The sequence below is a fragment of the Microcaecilia unicolor genome, chromosome 11, assembly GCF_901765095.1.
Source record: "Microcaecilia unicolor chromosome 11, aMicUni1.1, whole genome shotgun sequence".
Classification (NCBI taxonomy): Eukaryota; Metazoa; Chordata; class Amphibia; order Gymnophiona; family Siphonopidae; genus Microcaecilia; species Microcaecilia unicolor.
The window spans coordinates 106,988,270-107,005,775 of NC_044041.1; the positions used below are offsets into that span (position 1 = coordinate 106,988,270).

The following is a 17,506-nucleotide window of genomic DNA, read 5'->3' on the forward strand; positions in this document are numbered from 1 at the left end:
TATGAACTACCTTTCAGAGAGAAACTTTTTATTTTTCAGAGAGAAACCTTTTATGGGTAATGAGTGTGGTAAAAGGTTACCATATTTATCTGCTTTAGCAGTGTTTAATGTAGCAAATTAATAGACAATACTCATGTGTTTAGTGTTATAAAGAATTTAGAAAAGATATGTTAATTTTGCTTTGCACACAGCCAATATTTCATTCCAGGGAGAGACATTGTGTGCGTTCTGGCTGTAATGTAGAATAAACTAAAAAGGTCAGAACATTCCCTGTACTGATTGTACCTAATAGATCATGTAAAGAGAAACCTTCGCTCATATTTTTAAATATATACATGTGAATATATAACCTTAGATAGCAATTGGTAGAACTTAATATACGTGAGCCATAGCTTGAATGATTCTTTTCTATAGCTTGCCTGCCAGTGAAAATGGTCTCTTTTTTTTTTCTTTCTTGGACAATGTGAACTAATGGAGGGACTGTTAGTAGGGAGGATCTATGAATGTCTGTGTATAATTTCTTGGTACCCCATAACATAAAACAAACATGTAACATGGAGACCACATGACAAACAAACAAGGAACTCTATTAGGCCTTTAGGTCTCCGATCGTCCATTCCAGATCCAGGATTGAGCTTAACCTGCAAATAAAACACAAAAGCAACGTACGCGGCATCCATCTTGGATTTGCCAAAGCATTTTCATTCATTTAGAACTAAGCAACAATTAGCAAAATTAATAAAGCACAAAAGCGACATCTGTGGCATCCATTTGGATTACCACAGCAGTTTCATTTACTATCTCATAAGTAGAACAGCATAGATCTGTTTATTTTTAAAATATCCTAGCACCATAAAAATATTAATCTCGTAAGCAGAACAGAATCAGATCTATTTATTTAGAAGAGTATCTGAGATAGCCATGTATGTATTCATTACTAGCGCCATAAAAATAAGCAACAATTAGCAAAATTAATAAAGCACCAAAAAGCAGCACCTGCGGCATCCATTTGGATTACCACCGCAGTTTCATTCATTTAGAACTAAGCAACAATTAGCAAAATTATATATGGTTTTTATCTCAAGTAGAACAGCATAGATCCATTTATTTTTAAAATATAAGTAGAACAGGATCGGATCTATTTATTTAGAAATATATCTGAGATAGCCATATATATATTAGTTACTAGCACCATTAAACCTTAGATTTAATCTTAGATTTACACTCGAACTCTGAAAAAGACAGAAAAACACATTATACATTAATTTAGCAGGTCACATGGCTCTCCGGTTCTGGTGGGGGGGGGGATCCCTCTCTTGTTCAGTTCCTTCCCATAACCTTATATCATTGTATGCAAGCAGCAGCGTGCAGTGCAGACAGGCTTTACTTTCTTAAGCTTTAGTTTCTTTTCTATAAAAATAAGCATATCTTGTTAATTCACATTAAAGCACAATATTAAGTTTCAGCTCCAGCGGGAGTTACCTATTATAAGGAGGCATTTTTAAAACTTCTTACCCAGTATTTTAGTTTCAACTCCAGTGGGAGTCACTCATCAGAAAAAAGACATTTCTAAATCCTTAAACAATATTATATCAAAAACAAATTACAACAGAAGCTATCACAGAGAGACATTTTAAATCTGACTTATTGCAAAGAGACATTACTAAATCTTAAATGTTCAAAAGAACAATAGAAGCTATATTTTTAATTAAAAGAACAATAGAAGCTACATTTTAAATCAAGAGAACAATAAAAGCTACATTTAAAATTAAAAGAACAATAGAAGCTACATCTTTAATTCTTATCAGTGTTACAAAGGGCCATTGCAAAAACGTTTTCTATTTTCTGGTCCAACATATTTTAAAAATCAACCACCTGGATCCCACTGCCATCTGCAGGGTGGGTCATGCTGTGGAGAAGTCCAGTCCAGGCTGGATGCGTCTCCTCATGTTTCTAGGAATTAATCTGCAGGAAGGGCTGACAGAATAATGTCAGTTTCTGGTCCAGCAGGACCTGCAGTTATAGGTTTCTGTTTATCTGGCGGCAAATTTCTCTTTTTATTGTTAGCTATGTGCAATATCTGCAAGGCTCCATGAGATTTTAAAATGTCACATCTTTGCTTGTGGTTTTCAGTAGCTACATACATAGGAGCTGATTTCTTTATTAGAGATTCCCTTCTATGGGAGCTTATATCAGAATGCAGCCCAGGTGGTGCATCTGTGTGTTGAGGAGCTGGACATTTAACTGGAGGCTTACCTTCATAAGCATTTAAATTAGACTGCAGAACAGGTTGTGCATATATGTGCTGAAGTTTTGGATGCTGTGAGGGGGTCTGAGAACTAATGGTTCTAGTTGAACCTCCTGCTATGGGTGTGGACTGTGATACTGTTACCACAGCTGAAACATGCATGGCTGTAGCTGTATTTGGGTCTGGAGGAGCACATGGGAGACCCGTAATGGTTGAGACCTGCATACGAGCATCCTGTAATTTTTGTCTTAAGGTTTCTATCTCCTTGTGACAATGTGCATGCTCTTCACCTAGAGTGGGAGTCTGCAGTGATAACTCTCTGACTAAATGCTTCAAACCAGGAACCTGGCTGGCTTGTATTTCTAAGGCTGAAATTTGGGTCTGCATCTGATTTTCTTGGACTACCTGCTGTTGGACTTGCTGTTTAAGAGAATCTACTTGATAACTTAAGCAACTAGTCATTGTGATTAAGAACTCCTTTTCATTCTCTATCTGCATACATTCTCTCTCTTTGGCCAGTAACTTCTCATTCAATTCTGCATGCTCTTTTAGGGCTTTCTCACACATGGCCCACATTAACCAAGTGCATGCAGAAATTCTCTTGCTCCCTTCCTTAATTGAATATAAATCGGAGACCACGTGATGCGATGAGCTGAGCAGGACGTGACTTGCTCTAGCTCCGAGACTCGCTCCCCCTAAACTGCTTAATTAACAATAAAGCGGCAACTACCACCATTAATCAAGACTACAAGTGCATATGGACAAATATATTCAAAAATCGCCAGGTGGTATGGCGCTGCGCACTGCAAAGAAAGAAAAAAATAAAGCGGGAACCCTGGATGGAGTTATGGCGGAAGGCCCGGGAATCGCAGCAACGACGCATAATTTTACAGAGCAGCAATTGATTCAACTGACCTCTGCTATCGAAAAAGCTTGGGCTCCGAAATGGTCGGCGTTGCATGACAAATTAGATCAATATCAGACTGCGGTGGATGGCTTGGGGATCAGGACGGGAGATCTGGAGGCCAGAATGGCGGCCCTCGAGGATGAAACACGAGGTTATGGGCCAGATATCCATAGTCTGCAAAAACAACTGAAAGAACAAACTGCAAAGTTGGAGGACCTAGAGAACCGTTCGCGGAGAAATAATGTCCGTATAGTTGGGCTCCCAGAGCAATTACCAGAACGAAATCTAGAAACCTGGCTTGAAAATTGGCTAGCAAAGGAACTGGCGCTCACGGATTCGTCTGGCTCGCTGGTAGTGGAACGGGCACACCGAATAGGGCGAAAAATGGAAGCAAACAATAGGCCAAGAGTGGTGGTGGCGAAAATCCTTAATTACAAACACAAAATCGAAATATTACAAGGATTTAAACTAAAGAGAGACTCACTTAAATATGGTGGACGCAATATTCTGATCTTCCAAGATTACACAACATTGGTTCAGGAGCAGCGTAAGAAATTTCACCCATTGTGCTCACAGTTGATTGAGAAAAAGATAAAGTTTGCGTTGCAGTATCCCGCTAAGCTGCGGCTGTGCATTCAGGATAAATGGCAATCTTTTAATAAAGTGGAGGAAGCACAGGCGGCTCTGGCGGAACACCAGCTGTTGGACAGTACGTAGAAAAAAATGAACAAAACTGTGTAAGAAGGCATAATTGATTGTGAGTAGGATCTTTACCGGGGAAAATGGGGAGAAAATATGTTGTATAAGAATGGGGGAGGGGGTCTCAAAGCATAGGCACGTGGTTTTTACATTTTCGTAGGCATTGCGACCTGGGAAATGTTTCGGGGTAGCATTACAAGATGGGGTAATGGGAAGTATCGGGAAGGGTTGGGAAGGGATTGGGAGGGGGGGAGGGCAAAATATATTTTAGTATGGCTCAGCCAAAGCAGAGACTTCGAAGGCACAGTATTTATCCGAGAGCAGGACAGGGAGCAGATACAATCAAAGCATGAGACACACAGGGCAACGGCCAAAAGTCAAAAAGGGCGCCGAACATTAGGGTATCACATTCAATTTAGATCATGCCCGTGCGAATAATAACATGGAACGTGGGAGGATTTTCCTCTCCAATTAAGCGGGCAAAAATACTGGCAGCCCTGCGGAGACACAAGGCAGATATCGCCTGTTTACAAGAAACCCGCCTGACAGTGGCAGAACACAATAAATTAAAGAAAACCTGGGTAGGAGAGGTGTTTGCCAGCTCCCCCCGGGGCCGTAAAGGTGGTGTTGCAGTTTTATTTAGAAAAGGATTGGCGTATAAGGCCTCATTGATAGCCACAGATCAGGCGGGGAGGTATTTGATGTTAAAGGTATGGTTGCAAGGGATGGAAGTAAATTTGCTGGTAATTTATGGGCCTAACACACATGATCCTGAGTTTTATCAAACAATAATGAAGTTATGCAATCTAAACGGAAACCGCCCATTACTGGTAGTGGGAGACTTAAATTTGGTAATGGACCCAGTCCGGGACTGCACAAATCCAGGCTCCTCTCATTATCAAGGACATAGGGGAGAGACACTACCATGCCTAGTACACACACAAGATCTGGTTGACACATGGAGAGCCTTACACCCAACAGAAACAGATTTCACGCATAGATCTCGGGCGCATGGGACGCAAGCTAGGCTGGACTATATATTAATATCACGTGGGGAGTTCCATAGGGTGCAGAGGGTAATTATAGGACCGGAAGAAATATCTGACCATGCTCCAGTGTGGCTGGATCTGGAAACTAATATTGCAGAGTCATGCGGGAAAAGATGGAGGTTCCCGGCATATCTAGTAGCAGATCCACAATTCCAAAAATATATTAACAAGAAGTGGGATGATTTTGAGGCAGATAATGCGCAGCATGCGGACCAAGCATCCCTATTTTGGTCGACCTCTAAGGCCGTCCTCCGGGGATCCATTATAGCTTATGTCTCTCTTAAAAAGAAGAAAGTGGCAGCTAGTGTACTTTTACTAGAAGCACAATTGAAACGAGCACAGAAAGCTTATGCGGAGAATCCAACCCCAATGAGGCTAGAGACGTTGAAAGCCACACAGGTGTCCCTTAACACATTGCTGCATGAAAGAGAAACACACTCCCAAATATATAAGAAATATAGGTTAGAGAGATATGGTAATCGACCGGGTCGCATGTTGGCTCGGGCTATAAAGACCTGGAATGGCCCAAGGACAATTGATGCGCTTAGAAATCGACAAGGCCAGCTAACTAACAATCCAACACAAATTGCAAAAATTTTGGCTTCACACTTTGCCACTCTATATAAAAAAGAACAGCTAGAAAGCCCGCAGAGGATTAGGAGATATTTGACACAAACAGGACTCCCTAGGCTGACAGCTGAGGAACAGCAAGCCCTAAACGCTCCTTTGACGGCAAAAGAATTGCAGGCAGTAATAAAAAAACTGAAGTCATACTCGGCGCCAGGGCCAGATGGATTTTCAGGCGAATTTTATAAGATGTTGCCACTGAAGGCAAGAGGGGCATTGATAGACTATTTTGAAGAGGTGATAGAAGGTGGCAAGTTGCCCCAGTACGCTAATACATCAACAATTACTTTAATACTAAAACCAGGTAAACCAAAAGAATTAGCAGAGTCGTATAGACCCATATCGTTATTGAATGTAGACATTAAAATACTAGCAAAAATTCTGGCGGAGCGCATGGCCGATGTTCTTCCAAGACTGATAGGACCGGACCAAGTGGGATTTGTTAGGAATAGGTCATCGGTTTTAAACGTACGAAAGGCCCTGGTAGCGATGGCTAGATGTCAGGAAAGGAGAGACCCCGCGATGCTCCTGAGTCTGGATGCTGAGAAAGCTTTTGATAAAGTGAGTTGGGATTTCCTCTTCCAGACTCTGGAGCATCTGGGATTTGGGGAATGGTTTGGAAAAGCAGTAAAAACCTTGTACAGCCAACCGAGGGCGGCAGTATTGGCAAACGGGACTTTAAGTGAAGAATTTCAAATAGAACGTGGCACGAGACAGGGGTGCCCCTTATCTCCGCTATTGTTTGTGCTCACTTTGGAACCGTTACTGAGACAAATAAATGAAGTAGAAGCCATTAAAGGAGTGAGTTTCGATAAGTACCAACTAAAAGTGCTAGCATACGCCGATGACCTTTTGGTGATAATTACAGATGTTGGGCGCTCGCTTAACCCCCTTTTAGAGGTATTAGACAGGTACAAGAGGGTGGCCGGGTTCACCTTAAATTTGGACAAATCCATGGCTCTGTCAGTTTTCTCTACTTTGGCAGAAAGAGAGGGGCATGGGCTCCCCTTTAAACAAGCAGATGGGGTACTCAGGTATTTGGGGATATGGTTATCAGCAAATCTGGCACAGGTTTATACACTTAACATACAACGATTACTGAGGGACACCGAACAGAACCTAAGGGGGTGGGAATCATTGCCACTAAATCTATGGGGAAGAATAGCCCTGTTTAACATGTGCATTGTACCTAAATGGTTGTATGTATTTCAATTGTTGCCATTATTTTTGAGAAATAAAGAAGAACGCAGTCTGAATAAAATGTTAAGAAAGTTTTTGTGGAAAGGGAAAAGAGCTCGTCTATCTCTAGGCACTCTGTGTACCCCAGAAGAATATGGAGGTATGGGATTAATTAGTATTAAAAATATAACAGCTGCCAGCGGGATGCGTCACATCAACGATTGGTTCCGCCAGACCTCCTATTTCTCAAATACAGAGTTGGAACTCAGCTTGCTTCCACAGACTCATTTTAGTAACTGTCTACATTCAGGAGGAGGGGACATTCCAGAGATACTGAAAGTTACGGGGATCATGAGCTCAGCTAAGGCAAACTGGAGATGGATATGTCGGAAGTACCAGTTCTCGGCCAAAGTAACACCTTACCTTTCTATTGTGAACAACCCTAATTTCAGGCCAGGATGCATCTACCCAGCTTTTAGTAGATGGAAACTAAAAGGAATGACATATTTGTTACAAGTGTTGACGTTGGAAGGCAAGCTTAAGTCATTCTCAGAATTGAAGACAGAGTTTTTAATCCCTCCAAGAGATTATTTTCATTATGTACAGCTGCAACACTACATTAAAACACTGCCATGGACAGACTTGACGGAGGACGTACAAGAAGAATTGTCCTCAGCGTACTCTTTAAGAGCGCAGGATAAAGTACCGTTGGCATTCCATCATCGCCACATAAAGGATATGACTCCGGAGGTGGATTATGGGCGGTTGGCCGAAGTCTGGGGAAAAGATTTAGCCACAGACATTACTGAAGACCTGCTCAAAGACTATATTTTGTCAATTAAGAGACGCTCAAAATATGCAGTACACTGGGAAATACAGTATAAAACTGTGATGCGAATGTACGTGGCGCCTAGAAGGGCGTTTCATATGGGCATGTCCCCATGGGGGGAATGTCCAAAATGTGGAGTAGATGGAGTGACGTTGGGTCACATGCTGTGGACATGCACAGGAATACAAAAGTTCTGGAAAGACATTACATCCCATGTTTCTAAATTGTGGAAAGTGAAATGGCAGCTAGATGCGAGACTGTTGTTTAACCACTTCGGAGCACCGTGGCGCTCTGTGAAGGGGCTGAAAATATTCTTAGGAAAATCTGTCATAATAGCACAACAATGCATAATGGCCAATTGGATTACAAATAAATGTCCCACGTTGCAGGAATGGAGAGTGCGTATGATTACTCTGATGCGAATGGAGAAGACGGCAATCAGGGATATTTCGTCAAGACACGGGGAAAACTGGCAGAAATGTTGGTGTTTATTTTTGAGTACACTAACCCCAGCGGCGAGAAGCCGACTTTTGAACAGATAACTATAAAAAGTCTGAGTCTCATGTATGGAACCAAGTTGGTTTAAAGGGTTGGAGAACGAAAAGGGGAAGGGGGGGGAGCCAAAGGGAAGGGATAGGGGTGGACGGGGAGAGGGAAGGGGGGGGGGGGGGGAAAAAAGGAATTGGGAACTTGTTAGAAAGAATGATGTTAGCATGGTCATAATTGTACAAGGTTTAAATTATAACAAATGATTGGTTACCAATAATGTTAATGTCTAGTTCCATAATAAAAATGATTTAAATATAATTGAATATAAATCAATATCAGAGGGGGTGGAAATATCATCAATTACATTACGGGTCCAAGGATTAGGGCCAGAGGATTCTACACATTGCTTAGGCAAAGTGTGGTTATCTATGTCCTCCTCGAAAGAAACTGCAAAACTGTTTTTTATTTTATGCCAGAGCATGCCTAAAAATTTGATTATGAGATACATAAAGTACATGAGTACATAAGTACCTAAATAAGACCAAACATCCATCCAGCACAGCATTCTAAATATTCTAAATGCCATGAAAACCTTATCAATTTATCAATCGGAAATTTAATTCATGAAACCTGATACTCAGTTCTCTATAAAGCAGCAAAATACAAAAATATAATTTACCTATTTACCTCATTCTACTAGCACAGAATACCTGCCCACGTTCTGCACCAATTAATATGTTACGAGAAATTCTACCCACTTCTCCAGCAATTAATATGTTAGACTTGCTGCCCACATTCGCCACGAATTAATATGTTGGAAGAAATGAGTTATTTTGGGGAAAATAGCTCGAGAGCAACTCGCTACTGTTTATAATTTAAGAGCAAGCGCTGTATTTATAAGTTTTAGGATATTAATTTCTCCACCAATCACCAAAGGTGATAATTGCAATAAATTAAATAAATTAAATATATATATATATATTCAGAACACAAAGAGACCGTATTTTTAGTTTCAAAAAAGATTGATTTAATATACACTTGCACACGAGAGGTAGGTTTCAAGATCTTTTACAGGTAATCTGTGCTTAAAATAGAACAAAATAGCAGGTAGATCAAAAGTTGTTACTCACAAGTCCTTGTTACACAGTATGAACAGCATTAGGTAAGCACATGTTTTAGGAACAAGGCTTCAGCGGAGCGGACCCCAAAGAGAGCAGCAGTTTCCAAGAGAGGCAGGTTTCCAGAGGAGGCAGGTCCCAAGAGCGGCAGGTCCCAAGAGAAGGAGGTTCCAAGAGGAGGAGGTTCCAAGAGAGAGAGCTGGGCTGTTTCCAGGCCTTTTATAATGTTAGCAGAGAAACATGGTGTGTGCATGTCTTGGATATTTTGCAAGGCATTATGGTTAATGTAGTCTCATGTCTGCACACGACCCCTGAGTTGGTCTCATGTCTTATGACATCACGGTCTGGATTTTGCTGGCAAATGTCTTTTGATGTCCTGTTCAGTCTCTGGGGCAGATACACATTCCTTTCTGCACATATCTGGAAGCTGATGGGAGGGGCAGGTATACCTTTGACAAGCAAATGTCCTGTTTATGCTTCCTTTGTTTTATTCAGGTGCCCACCTTAGTCCATCTTTTGTTAGGTGGGAGGACAGAGGAATAGAGTCAATTTAAAACTTTAAAGCAGTCTTAAGTCTTTTGTTTGAGGAATGAGAAAAGGCAAGATGAGGCCCCAAAGGGAGAGGGAAGGGGGCTTTTGGAATGAGACTATTTTCTCTGCTGCAGTGTTTTTAAAAGATACACAAATATATTGCTGTATATATATATCCAGCAAATATGCTACATATTTCAGTAATAGACTGATACCGTTACACAACGATCATTAGAAAATAAGTATAGAGTGCAAGAATTGTTGGGTCATGGTATGACTCAGCTTCCGCATGCATCTTTAGTTGTCAAATCAGCAATGAGAAGACATAAGTTGCAGAAAGATATTACCAATCACCCACCAACTAAAGATTTAAAATTCATGGACTTATTAGCAAGAAAGAATTTTCAGTCCTCAATGCTCTCAATACGTATAGCAATCCATATGTTTCATCAAATGGAGTATTTGTATACTATCTTGGATAATCTGTCTAAATTACAGGCAGTATTTCCTCAGCAGGAGACTGCAAATTTTCAGCAGATTCTCACCAAATTGGAAGAGAGTTCTAAACAAATGATTCGTACTACACACGACCAATTTGATACATCACTTAGAAACGCAGCAACTGCAATTGCATCTAGGCGTTTCTCATGGTTAAGAGCATCTGCATTAGGTGAAGATGTTCATGAAAAAGTGGCTGATGCTCCTTGTATGGGTGACTCTTTATTTGGAGATCGAGTTAAACAGCTGATTGAAGGTCTTAAAGAAGACTGTACAACTTTAGACACGCTAGAGCAAGATAAACAGCAGCCTCCAAAATCGAATTACAAAAGACTACCATATTTTAATGCAAGGAATAGATTTCAACAACGAAAATCTTTTGGCCAACAACGGTCTAATTTTCCATTTAAATCTCAGCCTCAACGTTACAATTTTCAGGCTAGAGCAGGTAGAGACCGGAGGTCCCAAAGACCTGCTCAAAATAACCAGCAGCAAAAACTCAATCCGTCTTTTTGACCAGTCATTGTCTCTGATTCCGGTGGGGGGCAGAGTTCAACATTTTTTCAGCTCTTGGATGTCTATAACAACAGACAAATGGATTTTAGACATCATTCAACATGGATATTTTCTCAGATTTTCACAGCCCCCACCTATGCGATTACCTACACGTCTTCATGTTCCAAAATCGCAGATACCATTTTTGCAACAGGAAGTCTCCAGACTCCTTAATCTCAATGCTTTAGAGATTGTACCTGCTCACGACATAAACAAGGGGTTTTACTCCCGAATTTTTCTAATAACCAAAAAGGATGGGGGTTACAGAGCAATACTGGATTTAAGACAACTCAACAAATTTCTTCCCAAACACCATTTTCGAATGTCATCTATACAAACAATTCTTCCTCTGCTAAAACAAGGAGTATGGTTTTCAGCTATAGATCTACAGGATGCATACCTGCATATCCCTATTCATCAATCATCAAGACGATTCCTTTGATTTGTGTGTCAAGATCGACATTACCAGTTCAAAGTTCTACCTTTTGGTCTAACATCAGCTCCCAGAATCTTCTCCAAGTGTGTCATAGCTCCTGTAGCACATTTACATCGTCAGGGTATAATACTTTTCCCATATCTCGACGATTGGTTGATTGTAGCACACTCTCATCAGCAAAATCTTCTTCATTTACAGAAGACCATGCTCCTTCTCGGAGAGTTAGGTTTAGTGATCAATTACAAGAAATCTCATTTGACCCCCACTCAGAGATTGACATTTATAGGGGCAGATCTGGTCTCCTGTCAAGCGTTAGCAAAACTACCACTGAATCGAACACAAGTTTTGATTCAATTAATGCACAATTTTCTGTCAGCAAGGATCATCTCTGCTCGCCAAATTCTAATACTTTTAGGCCATATGGCCTCAACGGTCGCTGTTCTACCTGTTGCTCGTCTATATATGCGACCCCTGCAGTGGTATTTAAAGAAACGATGGAGTCCTATTCTACATCCACTTTCTTCAAGGATATATCTATCAAATCGGATCAAACTACAGATGTTGTGGTGGACACATCAACATTATCTGTTAGTGGGAGCTCCATTCAATTTACCGAGTCCAACCAAGATACTTACCACAGATGCATCAAAGATTGGTTGGGGAGCCCATTTGGATCAGTTCTCAACGCAAGGCCAGTGGACCTTTCAAGAGAGTTGTTATTCCATAAATCTTCTGGAACTGAGGGCAGTCAGATTAGCTGTGCAAGCTTTCCAACATCTACTTCAGTCTCAAGTGATTCAAGTTTGTGTAGACAACCAAGTAGCAATGTTTTACATCAACAAACAGGGAGGTATGGGTTCTCTAACCCTATGTCGAGAAGCAGTCAGACTCTGGGCACTAGTTCTGTCTCTAAAGTCGGTGATTCGAGCAGTGTATCTCCCAGGTCGTCAAAATCAAATTGCAGATCTCTTGAGCAGACAGCTTCAACCTCACGAATGGTCTCTAAAGATCACAATTACTCACGCTCTTTTTCAAAGATGGGGTTGGCCTCAAATAGATCTATTCGCATCCCCACAGAACAACAAATGTCAGAAATACTGCTCAAGGTGGCCTTCAAATCAAAGGATAGCAGCAGATGCGTTTGCCCTTCCTTGGACAAATTATCTGTTTTACGCTTTTCCTCCAATTCCTCTAATTCCAAGAGTTCTACAGAAAATCATTCAGGACAAAGCGTCTGTAATACTAGTAACACCTTATTGGCCGAGACAAACCTGGTTTCCAGTGCTCACTCAATTAGCTCTGTTCCAGCCTTTTTTCCTTCCTCTCATTCCAGATCTCATATCTCAAAACAATGGGCAACTACTGCATCCAAATCTAAACAAACTTTATCTCACGGCTTGGTTTATTCAACTAATCAATTAGATTCATCCTTTTTTTCTCAACCAGTTTTGGATGTATTATTATCTTCCAGAAAACTCTCAACTAGAGTGGTTTATGCAGCTAAATGGAAGAGATTTCACTGTTGGTGTAGATCACATCATATGAATCCCATTTCTTGTCCTATTTCTGTATTATTGGAGTATTTTCTTCATTTGTCTTCATCAGGCATGGCCGTATCTTCAGTTAAGGTTCATATGGCAGCGATTAGTGCTTTTCATGATCCAATTGATGAATGTACAATGATGGCACATCCTATCACTAAAAGATTTTTAAAGGGTTTAATGAATCTTCACCCTCCTACCCGCATACCTCCAGTAGCGTGGGATTTGAACCTAGTTCTGGAAAAACTTATGGATCCTCCATTTGAACCACTTACGACAGTTTCCTTACAATTTCTGACATGGAAAACTTTGTTCCTGATTGCAATTGCATCAGCTAGAAGAATTGGAGAACTGCAAGCATTGGTTTATTATTCTCCGTATACTCAAATTTTACATGATAAAGCAATATTACGACCTCATCCAAAATTTCTTCCAAAGGTTGTGTCGTCTTTCCATGTCAATCAATCCATTATTTTACCAGTCTTTTTTCCACCTCCACATCAATCTACTGTGCATAGCAGGTTACATACATTGGATTGTACCAGAGCATTATCAATTTACTTACAGAGAACGTCAACTACTCATAGACCATCACAGCTGTTCCTTTCGTATTCTATGAAGGACAGACAACCAGTATCTAAGAGAACTCTTTCTTCTTATGTTACTCACTGTATAAATTTTTGCTATCAGCAGCAAGAGTCACATCCTCATGTGACAGCCCATAGGTTAAGAGCAAAAGCTTCTTCAACTGCATTTTTGCATAGTGCACCTCTTTTAGATATTTGCAGAGCGGCTACTTGGTCATCTCTACATACTTTTTCTAAGCATTACTGTCTTGATACAGCATCTAGAGCAGACTCGCTGTTTGGGCTATCGATCCTACAAGAGGCTATGTAAGCGACAACCTTCCTCCTCCTCCTATCACAGGTAACAGGTTATGAACTCACGCTTGTGGGTGCTTCTCATTATAATGTCTTACGTAATGTTACCTGTGTATGCTTGGGAGTCTTCAGAAGGTGTGGCTAGAAGATCCTGTCCATGGAAAAATCATAGTTTCTTACCTGTAACGGTAGTTTTCCGTGGACAAAGGATCTTCTAGCCACACAATCCCTCCCTACCCTCCCTGGCTGTCGTAGCTATTTTAATGAACTGACTATTCTGAGCTGTCAAGGGTATTTATAGTGCCGGTCTAGGCGGGAATGCGCTAATGCTAATGTGTTTACTTTTAAAGCATTCCTATTGGATTCCGGGTCTCGCACGTCACCGTGACGAATATTCAGAAGGTGTGGCTAGAAGATCCTTTGTCCACGGAAAACTACCGTTACAGGTAAGAAACTATGATTTTCTGATTCTGAGCTATGTTCTACAAGGGCAGGGCGGCCATTTCTAGCAGGAGAAAAAGATGCACCTCTAAGCAAAGCACCAATCCCGCTACAGGGCGGGCTTTTCATACCTTCATTAACGGTTCTCGGAGCCTATCAGCAGCCATGGAGCAACCTATAAAAGAGCAGAACGGCGCGATCTAGTTTTATATATATAGTGTATCTTTTTGAAAGTAGGAGAGAGTTAAGAAGAGCTTTTGTCCAGTATGGCCCGTACTAAGCAGACTGCTCGTAAATCTACTGGAGGAAAAGCTCCTCGTAAGCAGTTGGCGACCAAGGCTGCTTGTAAAAGCGCCCCAGCCACAGGCGGTGTGAAGAAGCCTCATCGCTATTGACCGGGTACTGTAGCGCTGCGGGAAATCCGCCGCTACCAAAAGTCTACTGAGTTGCTTATTCGCAAGCTGCCCTTCCAACGCCTGGTGCGAGAGATAGCTCAAGATTTCAAGACCGACCTGCGCTTCCAGAGCTCGGCTGTCATGGCCCTGCAGGAGGCTAGCGAGGCTTACCTGGTGGGGCTCTTTGAGGATACCAATCTATGCGCTATCCACGCCAAGAGAGTCACCATCATGCCCAAAGATATCCAACTGGCCCGTCGTATTCGTGGTGAGAGGGCTTAAAAAGCATTCTACTCCAGCTACACACAACCAAAAGGCTCTTTTAAGAGCCACCACATCCCTACACAAAAAGAGCTGACGAGTCAGTCTGCTCTATGGTTACTACTTAGCTCTCGATTTCCAGGCTGTTGCAGGCTTAAGGATTGTAGGCAGCATTTTGCAGTCTTTCTTCCCGGCTCCCCCCCCCCAGCAGCCGCTATTTTGGCTGATGCAGAATTGAAACACCCTGTTCTCGTCTGCTGAATTGTGGCAATAGCTTTTTTTTCGCGCCCAGAAAAGGCCAAAGAAGCGTAACTTTTATTCAGAGCCTACCTGCTTCTTCTGAATTAAACTAACTTGATGGCGGCTACGCCTGCGCCTATCCTTTGCTGTACCGAAGCTCCAGCTTCTATAAATACATAACTGTGCAGAAGCAGGCTTTTCAAGTCATTTAATAAGAACCAAACTCATCTTACTCTTTCTTTGATCTGTGGCTCTGAAAAGAGCCTTTGGGTTTATATGAGAATGAACAAATTTTGAAAGCTTCACTTTTTCTTAGGCGCCCCCTTTCCGGCCTTTTTGGCTTTGGGTTTCGCAGCCTTTGCTGGACTTTTATTTACCTTCGGTTTCACTGCTTTAGTTTTAGCCGGGCTTTTAGCTACTTTCTTGGGTTTAACAGCTTTGGGCTTTTTGGGGCTCTTGGCTACTTTCTTGGTAGCGGCTGCTGACGGTTTCTTGGCTCTCTTCGGACTCTTTTTCACTCCCGCCGATGCCGCCTTTTTCGGCTTCTTCACGGCCGGTTTCTTGCTTTTGGGAGCGCTCTTCTTGCTCTCCGGCTGCTTTTTGTTCAGTTTGAAGGAGCCCGAAGCTCCGCTGCCCTTGGTCTGCAGGAGGCTGCCCTTGCTCACCAGGCTCTTGACCGCCAGCTTCAAGCGACTATTGTTCTTCTCCACGTCGTAGCCCGACGCCGCCAGAGCCTTCTTCAGGGCAGCCAGGGACATGCCGCTGCGCTCCTTTGAAGCTGACACGGCCTTCACGATCAGCTCGGAGACGCTGGGGCCCGATGACTTGCGCCCTTTCGCCGCTCCCGCCGGCTACTTCACCTTTTTCTTGGCCGCGCCTGGAGCCGCCGTTGATGCAGCCGCTGGAGCCGTTTCTGCCATTCTCCCTTTCTCAGTCGTAATAACCCTAAAAACAACAACAAATAAAAAGGAGTCGGACTAGGACGGAGAAAAACACAAATTCAAAGCTCCGCGTTTCTCCTTCACTTGCTAGTGGACCGCCGCCAGCCAGCTGATGCTCTTATTTATAGTTTCAGCCGCCCTCTGATTGGCTGCCCACTCAATGCCTGCTTGCTACAGACGCCTAGGCTACGGTTCTTCTAGCCCTGTGTTTCTTCAGCACCCGAAATTATGTTTTTATAACAAAATGACTTTCATTTACACAAACATTCTCATTCGGATCTCAAAAGAAGAGTTTACAGTGTGGAGAAACCGTGGTTTGTGATCTAGATATGGGCTAATAAAGTTGAAAAGAGCACACTAACTGCCTCCTTCAGTCTTCTTCAGCTCCCAAAGCCATAATACAAACATTTTGATTTATGAAAAAAGCGATCTCTGGCTCTACATTTATATAAACTCTGGAACAATTTTTAAAAAGGTGTAAAACGACACTGTTCCTCATCGGCTCTTCCCTGGGAAAATTCTCATTAAAAAAACCCCGATCTAACTGAAGAGAACTAGCACATACTATTCTGCACTATCCTGATATTGAACCTATTAAAGGTTTGTTGTCTTAATAATCAAAACCCTAGTTTAGGTGCTCAAGTGTTGCCTGGGGTGCATTCATAGAAAATAATGTACAAAACATAAAACAAGGAAAGAAAACAATCTCCACAAGAAAAAAAATGTATCAAATCCTTTCAAACCATAAAAAGGAAAGAAGAGTAACAAATTGATAAGGAGATTATATATGTAACTTTCTAAATAACACCAAAAGGCTTTAGCGAGAATTACGTCCCGTCCTACTACCATAATCGCTTGAGTCCTCATCAGATCTCTTGTTGTGATCTTCTTTAGGTCCATTAAGTTTCTTTTTACACCACAAGGCCTTAGTGAGAATTAACTCTCCTGTTGTGATCTAATTTAAGTCCAGTAAGGTTCTTTATTGCTCTGGCAGAAAATACATATATTTTGCACCCAGGTATTTTATCATACATTAACAAGGATATGCCAGCAAAAATGACACCCCCCTACCACCACCACCAAGGATAGCATTTCTCATCTTAAGGCCAGAAAAGCCTTAACAGGGGATGCCAGGCATCTCCTATACCTGAAAATAATTAAACCACTGTAATTGACCAGACAACTTCCTTAACTTTAACAAGCATTTATTGGTATAAAACACAAAGCTGCAGCTTCTCTTCAAAGGTGGTTACAGTATCTTCTCCGAGCAATAACACATTAATCAGGGATTAGCCAAAATACCTTGCCTGGCCGCAAGGGCAAATAAAGAAATCTGAACCCCCAGGTCTGCACTTGAGAGCATAGATCTAACCAGTGCGTTTCTTCTAGCGAAAAAGGTGCTGGTACTCAAATGCCAGGCCACCTTTCAGGGGTGGGGTAATTACTGAGGGACCCACCCCACAATAGCCAGGCCTTATGCACCAGTCACACAATCTATGACAAGGCAGAATTGGTGTGTAGAGCCTGAGATCTTTCATTAAAACTTGGGGACCATGGATCAATTTTAGTAGACAATGGAAAAGGTGCCGTTACTCAGAACCCCCAAGTACCCCCTCAAAAAAAGCCCTGGATCTAACACTG

General features: G+C 41.9%; 2 protein-coding genes across 2 annotated transcripts; one reads left to right on the forward strand and one right to left on the reverse strand.

Annotated features, from left to right (window-relative positions):
- The first annotated feature begins 14,294 nt into the window (after positions 1-14,294).
- On the forward strand, positions 14,295-14,705 carry LOC115481225 (histone H3.3). Its single transcript, XM_030220332.1, has 2 exons — positions 14,295-14,373; positions 14,437-14,705. Exons 1-2 carry the CDS (start codon positions 14,295-14,297, stop codon positions 14,703-14,705), a joined length of 348 nt encoding a protein of 115 aa, XP_030076192.1.
- Positions 14,706-15,182: 477 nt separating this feature from the next.
- Positions 15,183-15,844, reverse strand: LOC115481211 (histone H1-like). The gene is given in 1 exon segment (XM_030220317.1): positions 15,183-15,844. A coding segment is annotated over 1 exon segment (618 nt). The 3' UTR covers positions 15,183-15,226.
- Positions 15,845-17,506: the final 1,662 nt, after the last annotated feature.